Here is a 26,583-nt window from a genome sequence, read left to right as displayed (position 1 = left end):
AAGAAATGTAAAGCAAACATGTATTAAAAATGCCTATCCTCAGCTGGGAGTGGTGGCTCACACCTGTAATCCCAGCACTTTGGCAGCCCTAGGCAGGTGGATCATCTGAGGTCAGGAGTTCGAGACCAGTCTAGACAACATGGAGAAACCCTATCTCTACTAAACCTACAAAAATTAGCCCGGTGTGGTGGTGCATGCCTGTAGTCCCAGCTACTCAGGAGGCTGAGGGGGGAGAATCTCTTGTACCTGGCAGATGGAGGTTGCAGTGAACCCAGACTGTACCACTGCATTCCATCCTGGGCAGCAGAGTGAGACCCTATCTTGAAAAAAAAAAAAAGTCTATCCTCAAAATTTTAAACATAGGTTGGCTTTCAATAACTAAAGTGACCAAATGGAATATATCTACGCTTTCCATTTTTAGGTGATCAGCATTGATCAGGTTCAAGTCGGTCAGTACAGTTTTTCCGACTGGACACCGCTAGCCCACTTGATCCTATATGACGATTTGTAACATCCTGAGCTTGTATATTTTAATTGTTCTATATCCATCTCTATCATTTCCCCAGGCACAGGTGTATGTGTTTAAATATGCAGAAATCAATTCATCAAATATGAATTACAAAGTGTAATTACATAGAAATCAATTCAGCACATATTCAGTATTGTTTGTCAAATACGTACTGAATCAATCAATCAATATATTGCCTACTGTATTATCAGTTAATATACTGCCTACTGTATTATCAGTTAATATATTGCTTACTATATTATTCAAACACAGAGCTGTGAGACTGTGGGGGAAATGGTTGCTTCTCGTTGGGATCAGGGACAGCTTGGGGGGCAGTCACATCTGAGCTGTGTCTGAATGGATGTGGCAAGTGAAGGAGGAGCTGAAGTCATGCCAGGCAGAGGCCACAACCTGCAGCATGAGCCCTGGAGGCCTGGAGAATGGCAAGGTGGTGAGGACATGAGCAGAAGCAGAGCAAAGCCTGCATGGTGGGAAGCACCTGCATTACAATGAAAGCCTGAAATCCAGGGTGAGGTCGTGGCACAGAGGGCTGAACATGCTATGCTGAGGTTCTTATTTTTGGAAAGAATCCATGGCATAGTCTTGAGCATCAGTCAAACATGATAACATCTGCGTCTTACAAAGCAAATTGGTTGCAGAGTCCAGAACAGATTTGAATGGGAAAGACTAGGTAGGGAGATAAATCAGGGGACTCTTCCAGTGGCACAGACAAGTGATCAGGGCAGGCCCTAGGGCAGGGAAGAGAGGGGAGCCACCGAAAATGGGGAGGAGAGAGAGCAGTTGGGACTTGAGCCTGCTGGTGTGGAGATGAGGGAGAGGCGGGGGCAATGGCAACCATGAAAAATCTACTTTGACCATGTTAGTGGGTGATGACAGCATCAAACTAATCAAAAGCAGGACCAGTACCAGACACACGTAAGGTCCGCAGATGCTGGCACACAAGCACGTTCACTATCCCTTCTGGGCCAGGTCCTCCGAGAAGGCACTTGTGGCTAATGGCATCTGACACTAAAAGCATGTTAACAAGTAGGAAACTTGCTTAACTTCTTTCAGGTTAAAGAAAATTCTAATAACCAGCTTCAAAATGGAAACCGGACAGTTGCCTAGAAGTGCTTCACACAAATTGGAAAATGTCGACTGCCATGAATTATCATCAATGGGAGCATGGAGAGTTGTAGGACATAACAATTTTTAATCGAATGTTCTGAAGTTTGAGCCTGTGCATGATGTCATCAGAGGCAAGGGCAAAAGAAAACTGCATAAAAAATTAGCTAACATGAAAGAGGCCCCGGAAGCGGCACACTGAGTGGAGCAGACAACACATAAAACTCACTCTTCTATTGGTACTTTAGAAAAAAATAAACCAAATATTCATGTCAAAACCAACTCTCTCTCTTGCATTTTTTAAAAATATGCAGAAACTTTCACCCACTAAGAATGTACCCATACACACATACACCTTACTTGCCCAAATAGCTTGAAGCCATCTCAAAATTTCAGAGAGAAGTGTTTATCATTTTCTTATGGACCTGGCTTACCAGCACCATAATAATTAAAGGAAAAAAGAACATCAAAAATCACTTGGCTGCTTCAGCCATCGGAGACGCAGCTGTGTGATTCTTAATGCATTTACGGTGCCTGCCAGCGCCTCCCCACCCCCAGCTCCCCATCCTTAGTCTTCAATGGTTTTGTTTTGTTTGTTTTGTATCCTGTGGGACAGAAAACAACCTGCACTGATTGTGCCAATTGATTGACTCAGCTGGTCCCTTGGAATACGAAGCAGGAACTGAAAAGCACATCTGAAAAGTGTGTGGGCTGGAGGTGAGGGAAGGGGCGCCTCCCCCTCTGGACTGCACACAGAATCTACGAACCAGCTGTGCACAGGCAATGTTCTGTCAGCTGAGTAACACAAAGTGCCTTTGATTCCACCTGCCCCTGCTTCTTTGTGCAAAAGCCAGCAAAGGGGCTGCTGTGCACCATTCTGAAAAGTCGTCTAGAAGTGTGTGCAATTATCCCTCTGCTGACCAACTCCCAACAAAGGGGAGCCCAGGTGCCCAGGGTGCCCTTCTCTCGCACCCTGCTGCAGGGCTGGTCTCCAACTTCCAGGGCTTGTCCTCCCCAACTCAAGGCCTTTCCCATGGAAGGGCGTCTGAAGGGAGGGAGTCAGAACTGCGATCTCTGCAGACAGCGGTGGCTTTCTGGGAGTGCTTTTTGTAGGATATGCTGGCGCTACGGTTTGAATATGGTTTGCTTGTCCCCAACAAAACTCATGTTGAAATCTGGTCCCTGGTGTGGCAGTGTTGGGAGATGGGGCCCAGTGGGAGGTGTTTGGATCAGGGGAGTAGATCTCTCATGAATGGGTTGGTGCCATCCTCATGCTCACGAGTGAGTCGTGCTCTGGCAAAACTGGCTTAGTTACCACAAGAGCAGGTTGTTATAGAGCAATTCCGGGTGAGATGGTTCATGCCGGTAGCTCCAGTGCTTTGGGGGGCTGAGGTGGGAGGATCACTTAAGTCCCGGAGTTCAAGACCAGCCTCAGCAACATAGTGAGACCCTGTCTCTACAAAAAAATAAAAAAGTTAGCTGGGCTTGGTGGTGCGTGTCCATAGTCCCAGCTACTCAGGAGGCTGAGTGGGAGGATTTCTTGAGCTGAGGAGGTCAAGGCTGTAGTAGGCTATGATTATACTACTATACTCCAGCCTGGGCAACAGAGTGAGACCCTGTCTCTTAAAAAAAAAAAACAAAAAAAGCAATTCTCCTTCTGTTTGGTCCTCTCCCACTGCACGTGTCCACTTCCTCTTTGACTTAGCACATGGCCCTCACCAGGGCAGTGCCATGCTTCTCTCCTTCCCAGCTTGCAGAACCTTTTTTCTTTACAAATGACCCAGCCTCAGGTATTCTGTGTAGCAACATTAAACAGACAAGAACAGCTGGCTTCACTGAGGTAGGAGGCAAGTCAATAAGAGTGAGATTTTGGGCTAGATATGGTGGCTCATGCCTGTAATCCCAACACTTTGGGAGGCTGAGATGGGCGGATCACCCAGAGGTCAGAAGTTAGAGACCAGCCTAGCCAACATGGTGACAAACTCTACTACAAATACAACATTAGCCAGGTGTGGGGGCGTGTGCCTGTAGCTCCAGCTACTTGGGAGGTTGAGTTGGGAAAATCGCTTGAACCCAGGAGGCGGAGGTTGCAGTGAACTGAGATGGCACCACTGCACTCCAGCCTGGGCCACAGAGCAAGACTAAATGTCAAAAAAAAAAAAAAAAAAAAGCAAGATTTTAGAGGGCAGGTGAGACATTTTAATAATAATTTTTTCTTAAGTTGCCACAGCTTTGTCAAATATAGACAAAGCCAGCAAATAAAACACTGAGCTTGCATTTGACAAAGTCAGCTGTTTTACTTAGAAAATGGGGGAAGGATACGAGGTGGGGGGATATACAACTCATGTGTTTAAAAAAGACCTAAAGGGAGCTACAAGGAGACAGACGTGTTTAAAGACAATACAGGTTGCTCAGAAAACTTCACAGGTTGCACCTAATTCTGAAGATTCTGGCATAATGTTTTCAATTCACCAGTTTAAACTGAGCTAAAAAACAATCTTCACGTTCAACTACAAAAATAATCACCAGTGATTGTGCCCAGGAGAGAGGCATAATATAAGAAAAGTATGTGGGGCTGAGCACAGTGACTTAGGCCTGTAATCCTAGCATTTTGGGAGGCTGAGGCAGGCAGATTACTTGAGGTCGGGAGTTTGACACCAGCCTGGCTAACATGGCGAAAACCCACCTCTACTAAAAATACAAAAATTAGCCGGGCATGGTCATGCGAGCCTGTAGCCCCAGATTTCAGGAGGCTGAGGCCTGAGTATCGCTTTAGTCCAGAGGTAGAGGTTGCAGTAAGCTGAGATTGTGCAACTGCACTCCAGTCTGGGTGACAGAGCAAGACACTGTCTCAAAAACAAAACAAAACAAACAAACAAACAAAAAAGTAGGTAGCATAAAGATAATGCTTTTCTAAATATATTTAGATACATACACGCACAAACACACCTTTTTTTTTTGAAGAATAGGATGGAAAGAGTTACTTCGGCCTTTGATACGTTTCAGCTCTAGTAATTAGAGACAATTTTTTGCGCCCCAGAGTGACACTATTAGCTAATAAAATAGTACCATCTGCGATTTTCAGGACATCCTCTCTGGAAGTAGCCTTCAATTGACGTCCTTTCTTTATCTTAATTTTACAGTTATAGCAAAACATATTCTTTCAGAATAACTTGGCTGTTTTCCTACTTAGGGTTGTCTTTCTGCCTGGATCTCCAAAGGGACTTAGAATCAGTTCAAAAATTGAGGCATAAAAAAAAAATCGAGCCATCAAAGGTCCTTTGGGGACTACAGAGGGGGAGGAACTGACTCCCCACTCGCACAGGATCACAACGTTGGACCTGACATGGTATCAAGCCACTTACAAGGGGTGCAGCACACCCCTGTCTAGGGCTGGGTGTGAGGGTTCAGGGCAGAGCTGCAGTCATGGCAAATGTCCCTGTTCAACTCCAGCTGAGAAAGGCCCAGAAGTCTGCGTGGGGCAGGGTGGCTGAGTCTGACCTGTCTATCCCCCGTGAGTGAAGCGCTCTCTCTTCTACTTTTCTGGGAAGCCCATAGGTTTCCCCCAGGGGCTTAGCACAGACCGCCCTTTGCTGGTCAGAGGAACCAGGTAGCTATTCTCTCACAGCAACACAAACAAGCTTGCCCTTTCCGCTCCGCCTTTCTCCGGAGGAGAAAGACCACTCTCTGCTGACAATGTGCCATTTTCTGTTCAATTCATCATGTTTACTTCTTTATTGTGATTCATGTCTGAGTTTCTTTTGAATCAAATTATTGCATCTCCCTGGTGAGAGGTGCCATATGACTATCTAGTTAGAACAAAATCAAATAAAAAATCTGCACTGAGCTCTGCTCCATCTCATCCCCACCGCACGGTCTGCTCTTGTTTGGACACACTTCTGTCAGCTGCTTGATCAGTAATGAATCCTTCTGTGTTTAGGCCAATTTTGAGACACCACTGTCTTGAAAACAATAAAGAAGAATTGGTTGAAACCTGTTCAGCAGAGAGAACATCACTACTTCAAAAATATTTTACAACGTAAATGACTGGCATTTCCTGATATACACAGATTGAAGAAGACCTGAAAGGCCGATGTGACGATTACACAGTCACAGCAACTATGAGAGCCATTCTTTAGATTTATCCCCAAAGATGCTTCAGTACTGAAGTAATTCACTGCTTCAACAAGTCTTGAAGCCAAGCATTCCACAGGATTTTTGAATACCAGGAACTTTTAAAGAAAACACACATTCCCTTTCTCCTTCACTTTTTTGGGGTACTACCTTTTAAGCAATTGCCTGTATGCCTCATACAAATAATATTTTAAAACTGAGCTGTTCAGACTAAATGCTCTCCATTCAAGTACACGAATGAGACTCGGGCTATTTGAGTCTTTCTTCTCTTTTACTGCTTCTATAATGACGTCCAAACCTCTCAGTGTGACACAGGAGGTGCTTTTGGTGATGGGAGCCCTGACCACCCTCATCCATCCACAGAGCAGCCCTCCTGGGACTCAGGCATATAGCTCTCCTGCCATTTCCCCAGAGAACCCCATTCTCCTGCTTTTGGGTCTACCTGGACTGCTACCCTCTTTCACCTTCTCCTGGTCAACTCCCACTCATCTTCCAGGAGAGAAGTCATCCTTGCTCTTGGCTGGCTCAGGTGACCCCACTGGCCTTCAGAGTATGTTTGCGCATCTCTCTTAGAGGGTGCAGGGTTTGACTGGACAAACTGCAGTCATTACCCAACTGCCTTTTCCTGCCCTGTCAGCCTCCCCGTCAGGCACAGGGAGGAGCAGCTCTCCTGTGTATACCTGGTGCCACGTGCAGCATATGATTGGTAAAACTGAACTCTTCCCCAAATCCTACCTTGCCGAAGACACCAATGCAGCAACCAATAACTTGTCAGGAGGATTATGCAGTCTAGAGCTATAGTATTCCTCAGGACTCTCCAACTTACATAGGGAAATACTATTACAGCAATAATACATGACAGCATATATTTTTAAAAATTTATTTTCTCAGTTCTTAAACTCTTAATCCATACAGTCTAGTCTATCTGTTTGTAAGTTACTTGTTAACGGGAATTTCTGATGATATATGGTACATGGTAAGAAAATTATCCAGTCCTGGAGATGAAGCAAAAGTCTAACCCCTGTCCTAACATGTGGCTCACTCTGTCCTCAGACTGCTATGCACAAGAGATGAGAGTTTTACTGAAACCTCAGCATAACAAAGTTTCCCTATAAAGAACATGGTGTGAACTTCTGCTCTTGGATCTTATTATACGTTAGTATTTTTTTTCTTCTACTAGCTAACACTTCAAATGAACACTTACTATATGCCAGATATAATTTCAGCACCTACATTAAAATGATTTACTCCTCACAACAACCTTTTGAGATTGACACCATCATTATTTTATTTATAGATTTGGAAACTGAGGCCCAGAGAGGTTAGATGACTTGCCCAAGGTCACACACCTAAGCAGCAGAGCTGGGTTTGAATGCAGGCAGTGTGGTGCCAGAGCCTGTGTTCCAAACCACAGCTTCTCAGTATCTGTTGGGTGGGATGGCCTCTCTGAGTAGCACAGAGACTCCCACTACACCAGTTAGCACTCAACACTCTTGACTCTGGGCATGTGTTAATGAAAAGGATGCAGACTTTACAGCATGACGGAAAGAGGTCTGTTTTGTTAGAGGTCTTAACACTAAATGAATTTCAAAAAAATAACTGTTTAAGGATTTGCCAGATTCTCATGAGAGTAACACCTCCCTGGGGTTAGAGAAAGTGGGACATATGAGGACCTGCAGTCTGGGACCTTCCACTCCACCACCAGTTCCCAGAAGCCTGGCGGTGCCTCCATCAAGACCAGTTCCCAGAAGCCTGGCAGTGCCTCCATCAAGACCAGAGCATGTCACTCCATGACACACGCTTCTTAGGGGCGTCCCCTTCTCCCTGCAGCCATGGCACAGGCACATCTGCCCACCATCACCACTCCTCACTTCCCTGTCATCTGCCCCACTAGACGACAACATCAGCATCCCTCTAGGAGGGCGGCACGAGGGGCACAGCACTCAGTGACGGGATTACTCTTAACAGAACTGCTCGTTTCATACTCCTCCCAATAGTTCCCTCCCATTTGTTCCTGATTTCATCTCTAGTATATGTGTTTTGTTCATTATTTCCTTTCCTTCTTTTTTCTTATATTAATAATGGCTTTAGGGTTTAAAAGTATTCACTTTTTAGCAGTCCTCTCTGATCACAGAATAGCTAAAATGAGAAAAGTTCTCTACAAAGTAGTTAATGAATACAACATTTTATTTTGGCAACTAAATTAGTTGTCAGTCATAATATGGTTAAAATTAGTATGCAGTATTTCAGTTTATACTTATAAATCATATTTATTCAGAAGATCTGAATGGGAAACATTTTCTACATCTTTCAAATATGCACTGTCTATAGCATGTTATAGGAAGTAGGTATTTTTAAACAGTTCATGAAAAATTGGGTTCAGGTTATTTCATGAATTGTTATTTGAGCCTAAAACTAATCTCTTTGACATTAACATCTTTAATAAACATTTCAGCAATATCTGCAGCATTCAGAATATGGGATAGAACTTAGACGTCATCCCTATTCATTAGGCTTATATTTTCTCAATAACCTAATTTTGTCTTTCATACGATATTAAGCTTTTGGAAGTCTTACTCTTAATCCTATTAATTCCTAAGCTAGACTTTAAAAGTGCATGAGGAAATATGCAAAGGCAGTCAATTTCACTGAATTTACACACTGAATTGCTAAAGATGAATCTAGGAATTTCAGGGTTGCTAAAATGCAGAACTTCAACCGAAAATATTTTCCGGACATCAACGAAACTCTGGGGCATGGTCTGGATGGGATTCTTTGGCTTCACAGCCTTCTGAACTGAGGTCATTGGTAATATACCAGGATGCACATGTTAGCAGGGCAAAGTGTGTCTATGTCTGCTTTGGACCAAAGCCTTATTCCTAAAAGAAGTGTAGCACTGGCTCAGCCAACAGTGGTACCATGTGTTGCTTTGACTGCTGTAATGAATCTTTGATGATCAAGCTTGGAAAGAGAGCTAAACTCAAGACAATGCAGTAGCTGGGGCATAAAATGAAGTGATGTTGAGTGTGCCCCCAAGAAGAGAAGAAACAGAGTTTGAAACTCACAGACTATCCAGGTGGTAGAAACAGATTTCAAAAATACTCTCATTCCAGACAAGATGTCTCCCAACTCTGAGCTAGTTAGGTGAATATGAGACCAGAACCACATTCTAAGGTTTACAAAAATCACCTGTCTACATAATCCTATTTTCACTCTGAGTAAGCATGCTACTTTATCTTCATCAATGACTGCGGACTGATTTTAATAACATAAAAAAGCAATCCAACTTTCCTATCCTGCTTCCTGTGCCCCACACCACCCACTCAAGGGATGGCATGCTTCTTTGAATTAGACTTCTTCGATCAATTAATTCTCTTCAGTTCTTGAATGACCTTCCAACAGAATTAACTAATGGCATAGGGTGAGAAAGGGGTAAGCCCTATATTTTATATATTCGGAGAATATCATTGTTCCCAGAAATGTCCCTGACAGCTGCCCACACAAGAGCCCAAGACAGTGGCATGCTCTCTGGGCTGGCTGGACAGTAATAGCTGTCACTGCCATGACAATAGCCAGTCCCTGTACTGCTGTCTGATCTCCACCACATGACATTGCTGGCTGGTCTATAATTGCTTTAAGTGGACAGTTTCTTCCTGAGATAATGACTACAAAATCATTAGGATTTAACATCATAATTACAGGAAAAGTCAAGGAAGGTGATCAAGAATGGGGAGGGAGACATGAACTAAAACTTAATTCTGACAGAGGGAAGAAGAAAAAAAGAGAAAAAATAGGATGGGGAGGGGAAGAGACCCTGGTAAATTTGTTTTCATTGTATATTTGTGCAGAATAAGGTAAAAGGCAAAGCATTCTTCCTTTTTCCATGTAATGCATGTGAACTTGGTAATAAGTTTTACTATCAGATGAAAGTGGATCCATGGATAAAATACAGTCGGCCTCGATATCCTAGGGTTCTGCATCTGCATATTCAATCAAATGCAGATTGAAAAGAATATATATAATATCCTTGGGATGCAAAACCCATGGATCTGGAGGACTGGCTTTTTGGATTCTCAGGTTCCACAGGGCTCACTCCGGGACTTGGACATATGCTGGGGTCCTGGAACCAATCCCCTAGAATACCGAGGGACAACCGTACTTCGTCTCTTTCTGGCATTTCTCAGGGCTGGGGAGTTCCTTTGGCTTTCTGATTGAGTTGGGAGCATAGTATCTGGCATGGAGTCCAAGAAGGAAGGGGAAAGCCCTGGCACAGAGCTGATGCTCACCTCGTATTCCTCCTTGAAGCCGTAGCCCTCGGCACACTTCATCTGTGTGATGTGCTGAAGGAGGTCTGCCACCCGGATGGCGGGGTGGAGCTGCCCGGTCTGATAGGGCACGTCGGCCGCCTCCCGCTTCTTGTAAGTATGGGACTGCACCAAGCTGCTGGTATCGCTGGCCATCGTGTGGGTTTCATCTAGGAAAAGAAGGCCAGGGAGAAAATGAGGGAGAGCCAGGGAGCTATGTCGGCATCACTGAGAATGCTAAGAAGCTGGCTCCTGGCATCCCCTCACCTAGGGCTGTAAAATTCCCTATGATGGCTCAGCAAAAAAGAAAAGTTAAATGTTTAGAAATTTAAATGGGGTTGGCAATACTCATAGGAATGTGCAGAAATCTTTCTTTTACAAAGCAGTCCAAACGATATATTGCTTTCACAAAGCTAACTGAGAAGAGCCCTTTAGCCTTCCAGTGCTAAAGTCTGTTAAAGTTTCAACCTGAAACTTCATCAAGACCTGGTGCAAAACCAGCCTTGTATTCTTTGAAACGTTAGTTCAGTAGTTCGTATGATGACATAAATAAACTCTGCACAAATGTTCTGTGAGCAAAATAAAAGTGCACAAAATGGTGTGGCTTATAAAGCTAGCAATGGAAATGTGGACTTAATACATGAAATCAAAGAAGAGTGGAAAAATAAAAGGGAACCTGGTGGGGATAATGTTTTGATGAATCACTTTGCATGCTCTGGTATCAGAAAGCTTGACAAAATGTTGTGGACCAACACATCACACATGGAATGTTCTACAAAGGCAAACATGCAGGCCAGCACAGAGCAGCACCAGCTGGCTTCGTCAGAATCTACCAGTAAGACACACACTCCCACTCCCTCCACAACTCTTCCATGGGGCGAATCGGGGAACTTACCATTTATTGGCACTTTTAAGAAGATACATATCAGGAGAAAAAAGGAGGAGAAAAAGGAAACAGGGCATAAGCAATAGTACTGCGTGCATAATTACAGGTAGTTTTTATTTTATGCTTTAACTTTCCAGTTAAGTTTTCTATTCAGAGGTGGTCAGAGGGCGAAGCCTCAATTCTTCCATCACGTTAGGATGGAAGCATTGAATTTAAGTACTCAATAACAAAAAGGAGGTTAAAATTAGCATCATAATTGCTTTTCATCCCCCATGAACCAAGTAATGTCTAAATAAGTCTTATTTGTATTCAACACAATTTCTCATTTAAATTTCTTGAACAAGTCAACCAAATTGTACTATAAAATTAATGTCAAAATTTGGTCAAATAAGCCTAAAGAGGCTCTATTTTAATGGATGCCTACTAGAAAATTAGGTTAATGAACTGCAGAAATGGTACCTATTAAAAATGTCTTATGCAGGGAAATGCTATTAGATTAAGAATTCCATATTCTACAGGTTAACTCATTATAATGCTGAATCCCTTTAGCAGTTTTATGATTGAGGATGGGTGTTGTCAAAATATAATGCTAAAGTCACTTAAAATGAGAATGTTATATAAAACATATAAAAGATATATTCAAGTTTTAAAAGTTACCAGATTGTATATCAATAGGGAATTCAGCTATAGTTATTCATATGTTATTTATTTTTTACTGAGAAGTTCAGCTCTGAAGAAAATTTAGTCCAAGGGTGCTTGATTAGCAGGGCCTGGTTTTGAAACCTCACTTCTATCTGCATCGCAAAGCACCTGGGGATGCATGGTATGAAAGGTGGTACACAAGTGTGTAGCTATGTTGCTGTTGCTGAAATGGCACCTGGATCACTACAACGTGGCTAAAGACACAAAGACAAAATAAAAAAGGGTGGTAAGTTGATTTTATGATTTTTGTTTCATTTGGATTTGCTTTGAAATTTAGCAATTCATATGTTCCCATTTTAATAGTTACAAATAAACCTGGAAATTTTCACATCAGATTTGCTTGCTGGCAACTGCCAAGCTTTATAAACTGGGATACAGGAACCCTGCTGAAGTACTGAATCTCTTGAGCTTTGAGCTACTCCAGCAGCAAGTTCTGTTCTTTATACTAAAATAAATGGAACATTAATTAGTTTCCCCTCTGTGCCTCTCTCGTTCTCTCAGTTTTGTATCTTATGGGATGAACATAATTAACATGCCCTCCATGGTGGGTTGACCTTCTAAACTTCCCATAAATGATTTGGGTGCTTCACGTGGACACGCCAGCATCCTAGCAATGCTCTGATCCCAGGGCTACGTATTCTTGGAAGTTTTAGATCCACAGAGCTACAACCACTCTCACTGTTGTATGTAATGATCCTGTGCTGCGTTATGCCATCTTGGCCTCATTACTAGCGTGGAACACATCTTCAAGCATTTAAACACTACCAAGTCCCTGAAAGAAGAGCCCTATTATCTAGTACATGCATATGGAAGACGGAATAGAAGGCTTCTTGTGTGCTGCTATGAAATTGGGTCACTTATACTACTAGACATTCTTGATTCCACTAAAATTAGTAATTACTTTTCTCTAACTTAAAAAAGAATTATTATTGATAAAATATATTATTGGTCATTAATTTCCATTATGTGTTTAAAAATTACCCATCAACAATTTTTTTTTCTATTTTTTTTTTTTTTAAGAGACAGGGTCTTTCTCCATCCTCCAGGTTGGAGGGCAGTGGCTCTGTCATAGCTTACTGCAGCCCCAAACTCCTGGGCTCCAGCAATCCTCCTGCCACAGCCTCTTGAGTAGCTGGGAATACAGATGCATTCCATCATGCCGGCTAATTTTTTATGATTATTATTTTTTGAAGAGATGGGGGTCTCCCTATGTTGTCGAGGCTGGCCTTGAACTCCTGGCATCAAGCGACCTTCCCGCGTTGGCCTCCCAAAGTGCTGGGATTACATGCTTGCACCATAGTGTCCAGCCTCAACATTTTTTTAAAATTAAAAATAATGCAGAAGAGCACATTAGAAATAAAGCTTCTCACTAATAGTTCTGATGGTTTTCTAAGAACTGAAAATTAATTCTACCTATATTCTTTATGAATTATCTTGAATTTTTAACAAACTAGCTGGAAAACCTTATGTTGAAACGGATGCAATATTTTTGAGGTAGGGTAGGTTGTATCTGTCTGTCTATCCATCCATCCATCCAGTCAGCGAGCCAGCTATCCATCCATCCATTTAATCATCTATATTTTTACAAGCAAATGAAATAAAGATATACTCCAGCTCTATACATTAGGGCTGGGCACCTTAGCACGAGAAAGGTAAAGCTGAAGGTGCTAGAGAATTTAACTGTGCTGAGCTCTGACTCACAGCAAAACATTTCTTCTTGTCTTCGCGTAAATTATAACTGCTACTATCCCCCAAAGCTGCCAGAGTAGATACGTATCTTATATTCTTCCCTGGTTTCAAGTGCTAACCTCACCAATCCTTATTACTCAATATGTAGATTCACATTTGCACCAAGTAACATGTAAGGAATGCAGTTCCCAAGTACCGCCATTTGGTATCTATATAAGCTATACATGATAACAGTTATTGGTCTATCTGGGTGACTTATTTTTTACAATGCGCATCATTTTTGCTACTTGAATTGTCATCCAAGTGATTCCCTTTCAGTAAAGAAACCTAATCAACTTTAAAAGATGTAATTAATGTTCATAATAACAAAGCAGCGACTTTAAAGAATATTTGTTTAATAAGCTTATCTTAATCCTGCTGTGAAATCTGAACATTTTCTTCCTTCTGACAATGCACATCTTAGTCCTCCCCACTCACAGCTCCCCCAAGGTCAGAAAATCTACTAGAGGAGCCTCAGAATGAATGCCACAGCACATAAAGAAATCGCAAATCTTCGCCTATCAAAAGATTCTGCAAATGTCATTTGCATGTAGATTACATTGTTCTGGTGCCTAAGATTAGCCTGTGCCCCTCACTTATGAAAGGAATAAAATGCAGTTTTCTTTCCCTTTTAATTGGTATTGAAAGTGTGTGTGTGGGGAGGGTTTAGTGGGCTTTGTTAGCCCTCAGAATGATGCCAAATTTAAAAACTCTGTTTTATATCCATTCTTAAACTTCCTAATTCATTTTTTCCATAGGCAACAAACTTACTTAAGCCCACAGAACACCATTAGGAAAATAAAAATTACCTTCTATACAAAAATCGTAACAACTTAGAGAAAAGAGAAGCAGAGGGGGAAAAAATTATGTTGCAAAGATATAAACCCTTGTCAAGTGAATTAGGAAGGAGAAGTCGAACAATTGAGGATGGAACTCTTGCTGCAATGAATTGTTATATACCTTGAAGTCGTTTTTGTTGTGCTCCTTTTCGGAAAGGTTAGTAGTAGAAAGAGAACACAGCCGTGATACACTCGGGTTATTTATGCGTCTCAAATGCAACAGCAGCTCATGCTTGTTTGGTTATCACAGCCAGGCAATGCCATTTTTCTCCTCGCCCTTCTTATATTGGACAAACGGGATTTTTTTCTGTAACCCCCTGCTGGGAATATTTCATACTTTAAATGCATTCTGCCCCACCAGGTTAACATCTTAGTTCACTCCTAGTGGCATCTGACACATAATAAACCGTATGATTATAAGTGCCATCTTGTCATTTTGCTGTTCAGATCATCAGCTCCTTTGAAATTCCGCTGTGTGACAGACACTTTGGAAGCTGGGGGGCGGGGGGGCGGGTACCCTGAGTGGCACTGAGGATGAGTAGGGGGCCAAAATTCCATTGTGATCATCTTTCTGCATAACATTTGGCATAATTAGAAAAATGCTATTTTTAAAATTGAAGTTTTTAGTGCTTAGCAATAAGTGAAAATAATGAGAAGCTATTTTCACTTTTATGACTATCACATTAGACAGAATTCAGCTCTTGGAAAGTACACAGCTGAGTGGTGACACCTTGTTTTTTTCCCCTGGGATCAGACCTAACTTTAAGTTCTGGACACAGAAAGGGAGAATACTGGAGCTGAGAGTGTTCATTTGAAGCTGTTGGTATCATCCCCAAAACACATGCAGCAAATCCCTCATTAATGGTGACTGTTTAGAGAAGTCTTTTCTTCCTTTAACTCCATGACCCAGGCCACCCACCTCCCCCGTGTAGTGCTTATAATCACTGCATTATACAGAATTAAAACTCCAATCTCCTACAGAGTGGTCACTGACTTTCTAAGTTACTCCTGCAATAAACTGTGGTAAAGGGAAATGTTCTCACCTAAAATTGCAGTTGGCACAAATGGGTCTGTCATACACCGTAAGCAGGTCAATGCAGAGAAAGTAAAAAGAGAAAGAACAGTAAATGATTGATGAATGCCCACCCCTGTTTTCCGCATAGAAAGCTGTAGAAAAGCATTGGGTTACAACATCTCAAACACAGTAAGCCCCTCAAGCACCAGGGATAGCAGAGAGAGGGCGGAGTGAATCTGACTGCTGAGGAGAGAGCAGAGAGGAGACAGTGGAAAAATCTGTTACCTGGGTAATAGGAATTAGGCACCGACGTGCTCAGTGTATTTGTTTTCATTGTGAAGGATGATGGTGAAGACACAGCTGTAAACAAGAGAGAGGCTGGTCAGGGGCAGCAGACAGGTAACACACTCTGAACACACAATGCTCTGAGACCACCCATGGTGACTCCATGCTAGCTAGGGTGACTCTGGGACTCACTGATGTCTATGTGGGAAATATCATCATTCCCAGATGTTTCTCAGTACTTACTTGTCCTTTAGAAGACAAGCAACCTTTTGCAACTTAAAGACTTTTCTTACCCCACAGATAAAGAGAAAGCCCACAACCACAGCCACCATTTTGGATAGAGAAATTCATCAGACTTCTGTTTTGACTTCTGCCCTTTGCTTATAGAAATCTGCTCTCAGGCCAAGCTGAATTTTACAAGTAAAAGTAGAAGAATGTGTCTACACATGGCTTTTGGAGACTATTCCCAATGTTAATGTTCCCGTAGTTTGCTAAATCCTCTCCTTGCTCATATTTGGATATGCAGAGAACACTCCACAATGCTTTATGAAAAATAAAGGTGGTGCTCCATGCGTGTTCTTTAGTCTTTTAAATCCTTACAAAAATGCTTTTCTTTAAAATATTCCTCTGAAACATTCAAGACTGAATTATTGCACCTCCTCTTCCTCCCTTTTATCAAGCAGGACAGTCAATCCCATCCAATTTATCTGATTTCATTAAAAATGGATATTTCCTATTTTTAAGAGACATTTTAAAACTCTCTTCATGGCTGACAGAGCCTTGGTAGAATAAATGCTTTTTTAAGTAAAAAAAAATCCTCTTCAAATGTATTAACTGATTAGTCTTTTTAAAACAGTTTAATTTCATTAAAGTATAAAGACTTGAAAGTTGCTCAAGGTGGTTAAACTTAAGTCTAAATCGTAACTCCTCTGATGTAGTTACATGATCTATTTGATGCTGAGTTCCTGATCAGGACACTAAAACACAATTATACCATTATATTTATGGGAAGCATGACCAAATCCCTGTGCATACTGGGTAATTATTCCGATGACATATTAATATATTTTAACTCTCCAGGAGCAGTCCATTTAGGACAGTGCATTTACCTGTGTTTATATTTTTAAAGTGTAGAATCAGTACATGACAGAACAAGGACCAGAACTCAGGCTGCCTGCCATTTTACAGGTATTTTTATAAAATAGAAATGTATCATACTTATGATGCATGTTTATGGTAAGAAGCCTGGAAAAAGAGCACAATGGATGAAAGTAAGAATGAAAAAAATGAGTATCAATAAAATATGCCAGGGTCAGTGAGAATAAAGCCTTTTTATTACCTGCAGACATTTTTATGTGGTTGGTAAAGATGTGCACAGCAGATATAAAATAACTGTGTTTATTTTCACCTTCCAGTTAAAATATTTTAAAAATACTTTCATCTTCTAGCATAAAAATTAAACCCATTCCCACTGTCTGTATCTATTCTCCCCTTTTTACAGCATATTAAAGCAGATAGTGCAACTCATACTTGCTTTGCTGGAGAGATTAATCCCCACTCTCAAAACTGTGGTCATGCTTATTTTTAAATTCTCCTATTTCATTTTTCCCCTTGTCTCATTTCTACAAACTGCTCACTTCACAACTTCCAGCACTTTCTCCCAACCCCGAAAGATCTCATGCATACCTATACTTGTCATAGGTGTGGTGCTGGCAGCCTGGTGGTCTAAGGAACATGTTTCCTGAAGTTTTCCTCCCCAGAAACTGCTGTCTTATTTCAAAGACATTAAGAGAGTATTACGGTATCTACCTCTAGGGTTGCTCCCGACAGATGAGAACTGATGAGATCTTATTGCTTAGAGTGGGAGGAAAATGGAAAGTCTACTGCTGTGTTCCTTCTGTTGGCTTTACTGAAGGGAGGCAAAAAATAACGTCTAATAGCCAATCAGCTGTGGAAGCTCCATTGGCCTCTGTAGCAGTCCTCTGTACATGAACATTTTTGGATTTCCACACATACATTCACTTTCAAAAACATAACTGCCAAATTAAACTTCCTGTCCAGAAGTGAATATTCTCTGCTGTTCAAACTTCTAACACCTAGAACAACTAAAGAAGATTCTTGCTTTTGGGGTGAGTGATTCCAAGTAAATTGATTCTTGAGGAATTTTACCATGAAATAGAAGATTTGGAACATTAATGAGTTATACTGGAAAATGAGAACGTATCTGTGTGGTCCCTTTCTAGGAATACCTGCTACTACAAATATTCTAATCCTGCGTTGTGGTCAAAAGGGCTTCTCCAGTTCCAGCTCACAACAAATACATTATAGGTTGCTTTCTTATGGCAGTTGAATAAATTATACATATGTATTTTTAAATGAAAAACATAGTATCTGCTACAAAAAAGCAGAGAGAATTCTATGAAAAAATGGGAAGGAGCTTGGGTACACTGAGACCCCACAGCTTCTACTGCCTGCACTGAAAATGACAAGAAACAGTAAAGAAAGAAGGCCAAGGATGAAAGCAACACTGCTGCCCTGCCCATTGGTGCCAAAGCAGCACCTGTGCGTGCTCCACTGGGCCGTGTGTGCGTGTAGTACAAACTGATGTAGGAGGATAACGTGGGACAACTGCAGCCACTACAAGCAGAAAAATATGAGACTGAATTCGGAGACCGAATTAGCAGTGTGTAGGAGAAACACAAAGCTCAGGAACAGGCACGTGCGTTGACCACGCTGTGATCTGGAAGAGGAGTGGAAGGGAGCTGCAGTACCACACTGACCACAGTGGGTATCAGGACACAAGCCCACACTGTCCAAACTGCTCCTAGTCGCCCCACCCCAGATGCCACTTCTGTGCTCCTCACAGCCACAAGGCCCACCAGCCTTTATGAATATTATGACCATTTTTTGGTAACAGGAATAGCTACACTTTAATTCCATCTCCATGCTGACCAGAATCCTGGCTATGCAGCTCAGACCTGAGGCACAGATTTCACACAGTAAAGAAACCCCCGACCTTGAGCTCGCCAAAGTGTCCCCTAAACCACAGAGTGAGGAGCCTCCCTCTGGTCTCCAAGAAGATTACCAGGGACAAAGCAACTACTCCTTTTGTGCTTGATATAATCAATCTAATTGCTAGTTTCCTAAAATAATGCCTTCTACCTGGATCACAGGTACGGGAAGGCAGTAGCTGAGGTTGGTTTACACACCTGGTGTGAAGTATAAGGCTTGTGAAGCTGAAATACAGTTTAATTAATTAATTGCCACTAACAGCCCTATAATAAAGGCAGAACCTGTCAGCTAAACAAATAAACAATCAACTTGCTACTGCCATTTGATGAACTGTTTTTATAACAGGCTTCCCGTGTGTAATTCCACAGCTGGAGAGTTTACAAATGGGATCTAAACAAGAAGAAGGATGATGAGAAGCAGGTGCCTTCTTCCTCAAAAGAAGGAAATCTTGCAAAACCAAGGAGAGGTATTAAAAGCCAAGAAGCATGTACACTTACATCTCCCATTCAGATTGTGCGTGTCCATGAATGAGAAAGCCTCGTCGCAGTTTGTGCCCTGCTCGGCGTAGCTCTTGTCCATTGAGTTCACCATCACAGTCATCTCCTGTCGGGTGCTGCTCATGGTCTCTTTCCGCTTCTTGGCCAGTTTCCTTAGGATAAAGAATTCAATTATGTAGGCATGCATTTGAATGGGATACGGAGCTTTGGCATGTATACGGACAGATGTTCAGGAATAACATCTACTGAATTAATCCTGTTCATTCAGAGATGGATGTATGGTGCCTTATTTGTAGCAAGCGTTCTGCCACGTTGCAGACAGAGACGAAAGATAGGTACTGTCTATCCTCAAAGAACAAAACAAAACAAAACACCCCAAACAACCAGAAAGATAAAACGCCACAGCCTAAAACATTGTGTCTCCTATTATAAGCTAGATTAAAATGACCCATGATTCTAGTACAACACAATCATAATCTGCTAATTGTTACACTCCTGGAGTTATTAAGTTTTTATGAAATCATTGTCAACATCATCATATACAGTGTCAAAGAGAAGACTCCCCTGAGTAAATATTTTCCAAGCAAACATGAAATAACAGATGAATCTCAAAGGCACATTGTTAAAACTAAAGAACAGAACTAGGGTGAGGAGTCAAGAATGTAGAATTGGAGTATGTGCATACAGGGAGCAGAACCTGACACAGAGCCTACAAAGCTCAGAGAGCTCAGGCCGCAGGAGGATCGAAGGGAAGGTACTGAATTCTCAAAAGGCTGTTACCCTGTCCCAAATCCCAAATGAACCCAGATTAGTTCCCATCAAGCTTTGTCAACCCCCACAGAGCAGAAGGTTAAAAAACGTCGTGTTGCTGGGTTCCCTGGAAAGTTCAGCAGGAATGAGACTTCATTGTTCCCTCTTTCGGTGGAAGAGAATGAAGAAAAGGCAGAGAGATTTCCAATTCTTTTGGAGACATAGGTTAATCCTGGCCTCTGCATCCTGCTCACTGACCACCAAAAACTCAACATGTAAAATTACTGACACCTGTACAAAAGCCGGAAGACCTTAAGGGAAACTAACATAAATAAACAGATCACACGAATTTTTATAGATCTTGCTACCAGACATTGTTTTATGTACCCAAGACAGAGAAGATTAGAATTAGAGACGCTTACGGAGAAGGTATATAGTGAGAATGTTTAAGAACACCCACAGCACCATAATACCAAAAATACCATGCTCTAAAATATTCTAATTGTGCCCAAGCACCTAACAGCATCTACGAAAGAAAACCGCACCTCCTTCTAGTAAATCATCTAGACACTGATTGACCTAGGATACAGAATTTAAAATGAGCCACATAATCAAAATCACACCCATATTAGGTGATTACTAATGCAATGTAAGGCACTGACAACATAAGACCATATGGATAATCTTTATTATCATTTCTAAATGACACATAATCCAAATGCTTTCTTGCCTGTAGTTACAATAATATTTTAATTTCATACTTTGAAGGCAGAAGGGTTTCATTAATAAGTTGCCTTTTTATTGCTAAAAGTTGTTGGAAAAAAGATACATTTTTAAACAGAAAAAATGAAAATCACTTATAACATCTCTGACAGTGTTAAAGTTACAAAGATTTTGAAGGGTGAGCCAGCGTGACTCCTCTGGGCACTGACACCCCCCTCTCTTGCCTCGTGGGGATCATGATCATCCCTTCTAGAGCCTCTCTCCTCCAAGCTAGCCATGCTAGTTGAGCCTGGATGTTCTCAACACGTGTTCTGGACAGGGGCAGCATCGGACTCCGACTCCATAGCCGCACTTACAATAATACATTTTCTCTTCACTTCTGAATCTGCCAGATCACTGGAAAAACATTCTCAGGCCAGGTCTCCTCAGGAACACTCAAGTGGAGGACTGAGAGAATTAGCTCCATAATTCAGGCAAAATGCCTTCTTTTTGCTTGAATTTCTTTGAATTGCTTTGGATTGATTTATGCCAGTAATTGCCTCAATATTCTTTTTTGTTCTGTCTATAAAAAGAAGCATTGTGAACTTTACTAGGTTTTCCTCTTTGCCTTTTCTTGCTTGAATTCCTATAATCCTAAAGGTTAGGAAATGACAGGTACTGTGCTTCTTGTGTGGGTGGCTGGGAGGGATACATGTGCCAATAAAAGCTATGCTTGTACTGGGAAAAATCTTTCTCCTTTCTAATCCTCCACATGCATAAACTAATTTCAGTGATGTCACACTAATCACTTCATTGCTGATCTTTAAGTACAAAAGAAGCCCGTAAAGACTGTGAGAGAATGCTCAAATCAAACAAAGGTCCAGGCAGACACAGCAGCTTTAAGCTCATATCCACAGGACATACTGTATGTCTGTGAACCACCTTCTAAACTCAGTTCTCAGTGTCTTCTGCAAGCCTTCTTGCATTAACCCTACACATTAGACACCTTTTTACTTTCAGCAGATGTCACAAACACGAATGTCTCCCTGGGACCAGGCAAGTAATGTAAGTGGAGGAAGCCCGTGTAAGACAGTGAGGCGTTGTGGAGAGCTGGAGGGGAACAGTAACTCAGCTCCTGCACACTGATGCCCCAGGGAAGTCCAAGTCGTTTCAAGTTTCAGGAGAAACTAGACCAGACTTTTTATCAACTCTTAATTTTCACGTGTTGTCAAATAATTCAAATTTAAAAATAAATCACTACATAGCCCAAATAAAACACGTTTGTGGGCAGTTTTGTTTTCCACCAATAACAGCACTTTGGAAATGCCATTGTATTGGAATTGAAGGAAGTTACAACTTACAATATAATTATCACCAAATTGCTTAATTTTTAATTTAAACTTTTAAATTTTTGTTGAGACAGTCTCATTTTGTCATCCCAGGCTGGAATGCAGTGGCACCATCTTGACTGACTGTAGTCTCCGCCTCCCAAGTTCAAGTGATTCTCATGCCTCAGCCTAACAAGTAGTTGGGACTACAGGCGTGAGCCACCACACTCAGCTAATTTTTTTGTTTTTTTTGGATTTTTTTTGTATTTTTAGTAGAGGCGGGGTTTCGCCATGTTGGCCAGGCTGGTCTCAAACTCCCGACCTCAGGTGATCCACTTGCCTCAGCCTCCCAAAGTGCTGGGATTATAGGCGTGAGCCACCAGGCCTGGCCACCAAATTGTTTTCAAATACGCGTCATCTGCCACCCCCAAATTCAATATGCTTTGAAAAACTTTACTAGTGCCTAGCCAACGCTTTACACAAAGCTGTTGACACAGGGACAGAAAGTGAGCACGTGCTGTAGGAAAAATGATGCTGACAGACCTGCTCCATGCGGGCTGCCACAAACTTTCAGTTTATAAAAAATACAATATACGCAAAAGAGCCATAAAGTGAAGCACAATAAATCAACGTATGCCTGTACAGGTCAAATACCCTTGTCCATAACTACAGATGGCTGAAAAGGGTTATATCAAGAAAGAGACTCAGTTAGGACTGTGGATAAATAACAGTTTGTTTCTCTCTTTTTCTTTCTCCTTGTTTTGAGCCTCGTGTTTCAGATGCTACTTTTTTCAAGTGAAAACCTGGAACACTATCAGCTTTGGGAACTTAATGAAATAAAGTCTTTTGCGTAGGAAAACTACAGTTGAAACAATTTTCTTTGCAATCTTATGTAAGGACACAAGTAAATTTACTTTCCATTTTGATTTACAACAAATGGTTTGCCTAAAATATTTTAATTTCCAATATCCAAACCTGCACTGCATGAATCTCAAAGGCCCTTAGTAATTAAAATAAATTAAAGGTTGTTACCAATGTCTATAAACAGACCACAAAAAAATTACAGAAAGGACTTGGTGGTTTCTAGTCTGGCCTGAAAGGAGCTTAGAAGTCGTAACTTTTTCCTAACAGTAAGTCAAAGCTGAAAAAACTGAAAATTAACAAATTTTCTTAGATGTGTTGGAGAACTGAGGTCACAGGACAAACTACTGCCCCTCAGATTGGAGAGACCAAAAGGTAAATACAGAGAATCACAACTTACTGGAGCTGAACTTCACGAGCAGAAACCTCTGTGAGAGCCAGAACCTGGCTAGGAAAATCTAAACTGTAGCTGACAAACTGCTGGAGCTCAGTGTGGACATGTCTCAGAGGTAAAAACTCCGGGGGAATAAGTTTCAAGGGGGCCCACACATTTTTTTGTGAGTTTTACCTCCAGGACCCCTACCAAGTTTTCACAGAGATTTGAGACAAATCCCCTCAGGCCGCCAGCAAGAAGCAGTGGAAAGCACTTTGAAATACGTCAGCACGTTTATTCTGTTCTTAACAAAGCCTGCTCTTAAGAGAAGCTATGTTTACCAGCACCTAACCTGCCAGAGTTTTGTCAGAGCCTAACTGACCTGGGGGAAGAAATACAACTCCAACCCACATTAGCCATCCTATTCCAACTAACGGTGGGGGAGAGGGATACTGAGAAGTATTTGTGAAGTCCGCAGTCCAGAGGCACAGGTTCACTATAGACTAAGACCTAATCATGTGACTGTAGAGCGCCTCCCCCACCCCCACACCTTACACCATTTTACTAAAGGCCTATTTACCACAGTTCCTGTTACTCAGTACATCATGTGTAGCTTCACGAACAAAAACACAAAACAGTGCGAAGAGACACAGCAAACAACAGAACCAGACTCTTGATATGGCAGAGGGGTTGGAATTAACAGAGTGGGAATTTAAAACAACCACGATTAGTACGCTAAGAGTGCTAACGTCTAATGAATAAAGTAGACAGCATGCAAGAACAGATAGGTAACATAAGCAGAGAGATGGAAATTCTAAGAAAACCAAAAAAGAAATGCTACAGACAAAAAACGCAGTAATAGAAATGAAAACGCCTGTGACAGTTCATTAGCAGACTGGAAATGGTGGAGAAAAGAATCTCTGTGCTTGCAGATGATCTCAGTAAAAACCTCCGAAACTGAAAAGCAAGAGAAAAAAGACAGACAAACAAAAAGCAGAACAAAAGCACACACAACATCAGAATATCCCCAAACCATGAGACAACTACAAAAGGTGCAACTTACACGTAATGGGAATAGAAGAAGGAGAAGAGAGAAAGGAACAGAAGAAATATTTGAAGCAATAATAACTGTTTCCTCAAACTCATGTTTAAAGCATGTCTTTATCTTCCAAACATTTTGGAGTTTTCCAGCTATTTTTCTATTACTGATTTCTAATTTTACCAAACCACAGATCCAGGAAGCTCAGAAAACACCAAACAGGATAAATGCCAAAAAATCTACACCTAGTAATATCATATTCAAATTGCAGACAATCAAAAATAAAGTCTTAAAAAAAATCCAAGAGGGGAAAAGCATTTGACTTCTAGAGGAGGAAGGATGAGAATTACATTGGACTTCTCCTCAGAAAGCACTCAAACAAGAACAAAGTGAAGTGAAATATTCCATATGTTGAAGGAAAAAGCCACCAACCTAGAATTCCGTATCCTGTGAATTTATCCCTCAACAGTGAAGGAAAAATAAAGACTTTCTCAGATAAAAATTGAGGGAATCTGGGCCGGGCACGGTGGCTCACGCCTGTAATCTAGCACTTTGGGAGGCCGAGGTGGGCAGATAACTTGAAGTCAGGAGTGCGAGACCAGCCTGGCCAACTTTCTTTAGTAGAGAAACCCCATCTCTACTAAAAATACAATTAGCCAGACATGGTGGTGCATGCTTGTAATCTCAGCTACTCAGGAGGCTGAGGCAGGAGAATCACTTGAACCCAGAAGGCGGAGGTTGCGGTGAACTGAGATCATGCCATTGCACTGCAGCCTGGGCAACAAAAGCAAAACTCTATCTCAAAAAAAAAAAAAAAACATTGAGGGAATCTGTTGCCAGTAGACCTGCTGCCTTGTACAAAATATTAAAAAGTTCTTCAGAGAGAAGAAAAATAATAGATCAGAAACTTGGATCTACAAAGAAAAAGGAAGAACATGAGAGAAGGAATTAGTAAAAGTAAAAGAAAAGATTTTTTAAAATTCTTAATTGATATAGCAGAAAGAAGTTTGTTCAAAATAATAATAGCAACAAAGTATCTGATGATTAACAAAGTATCTATAATCTGATGATTATAGGTAAGTGAAATGGGTAACAGTGATAAGGAACAGGAGAGGAAAATGGAATACTTTGCTATTATAAGAATTTTCACTACCTGTGAAGTGGTACAGTTTTATTTGAAAGTAGACTTGGACTAGCTATAAACAGATGTGAACCCTAGGGCAACCACTGAAAAAAGTAACAAAACATTAAACTAATAAAGAAGACAAAATGGGATAATATAAAATGCTCCACTAAAACCAAAAAAGGCAGTAAAAGAGTGGGAGACACAGGAACAAAGAAAGAATAAGAGCAACAAATAGAAAACAGTAATAATAAAAAAAAAGATATCCAATGTTATCAATGATCATTTAAATGTCAGATTACATGTGGCTCATGCCTATAATCCCAGCACTTTGGGAAGCAGAGGCAGGTGGATTGCTTGAGCTCAGGGGTTCCAGACCACCCTGGGCAACATGGTGAAACCCTGTCTCTACCAAAAATACAAAAATTAAACAGGCATGGTGGTGCACGCCTATAGTCCCAAGGACTCGGGAGGCTGAGCTGGGAGGATTGCTTGAGCTCAGGAGGCAGAGGTTGCAGTGATCCAAGATTGCACCAATTCACTCTAGCTTGGGCAACATAGTGAGAACCCATCTAAAAAAATAAATAAATAAACCAATGAAAAGGTAGATTATCAGATTAAAACACACAATTCAACTACATATGATCTACAATAAATGTATTTAAATATAAAGACACATAGATGGAGAAAAATGTACCATGCTAACACTAATCAAATGAAAGCTGGAATAAGCTACATTAAATTCAGACAGAGCAGACTTTAGAGCAAAAACAATTACCAGGGATAAAGAAAAGCATTACATAAGGATAAAAGGGTCAATTCTTCAAGAAGACATAAAATTTTTTAACGTGTATGCACCTATAACATAGTGTCAAAATATGTGAGGCAAAAGGTGATAGAATTGCAACGAGAAATAGATGAATCCACATCTATAGTTGGAGACTTCAGCCCTTCTGTCAGTAATGGACAGCTCAGCAGGCAGAAAATCAGTAAGGACATGGTTGAATTCAAGAGCACCCATCAATCAACTGGATATTACTGACATCTTAAGAATCCTTTATCTGCCAGCAGCAGAATACACATTATATTCAAGCTTGCAGGGTACATTCACCAGATAGACCGCATCATGAGCCATTAAACACAGCTTAACAAATTAAAACGAACAGAAATCATACAATGTCTGCTGTTAGACCACAATGGAATTAAATTAGAAATCAGTAACATGAAAATGGCTGGAAAAATCCCTAATACTTGGAAGATAAAAGGTGCATTTTAAATAACACATAGGTCAAAAAAGAAATCTGAAGAGAAATTTTAAAAATATTTTGAACTAAATGAAAATTAAAATACAACTTATCAAAATTTGTGGTAT

General features: G+C 41.1%; 1 protein-coding gene across 3 annotated transcripts in view; it reads right to left on the bottom strand.

Annotated features, from left to right (window-relative positions):
- The window catches only part of PTPRM (protein tyrosine phosphatase, receptor type, M), a 704,023-nt gene that overhangs the window by 154,574 nt on the left and 522,866 nt on the right, over positions 1–26,583 (bottom strand). For 2 of the 3 annotated variants that reach the window (XM_011994360.1, XM_011994361.1), the window contains 3 exons: positions 19,036–19,187; positions 15,527–15,601; positions 10,054–10,241 (listed from right to left, as the gene is read on the bottom strand). In XM_011994360.1, the coding sequence (XP_011849750.1) occupies positions 10,054–10,241; positions 15,527–15,601; positions 19,036–19,187 (415 nt within the window). Of the gene's footprint in view, positions 1–10,053; positions 10,242–10,966; positions 10,979–15,269; positions 15,297–15,526; positions 15,602–19,035; positions 19,188–26,583 lie in introns of all 3 variants that reach the window. The other variant, XM_011994359.1, reaches the window with a different exon arrangement.

The sequence above is a fragment of the Mandrillus leucophaeus genome, unplaced genomic scaffold (genome assembly GCF_000951045.1).
Source record: "Mandrillus leucophaeus isolate KB7577 unplaced genomic scaffold, Mleu.le_1.0 Scaffold453, whole genome shotgun sequence".
Classification (NCBI taxonomy): Eukaryota; Metazoa; Chordata; class Mammalia; order Primates; family Cercopithecidae; genus Mandrillus; species Mandrillus leucophaeus.
Note: the sequence above shows the minus strand (reverse complement) of the source record. Positions and strands in the feature narration are given on the sequence as shown.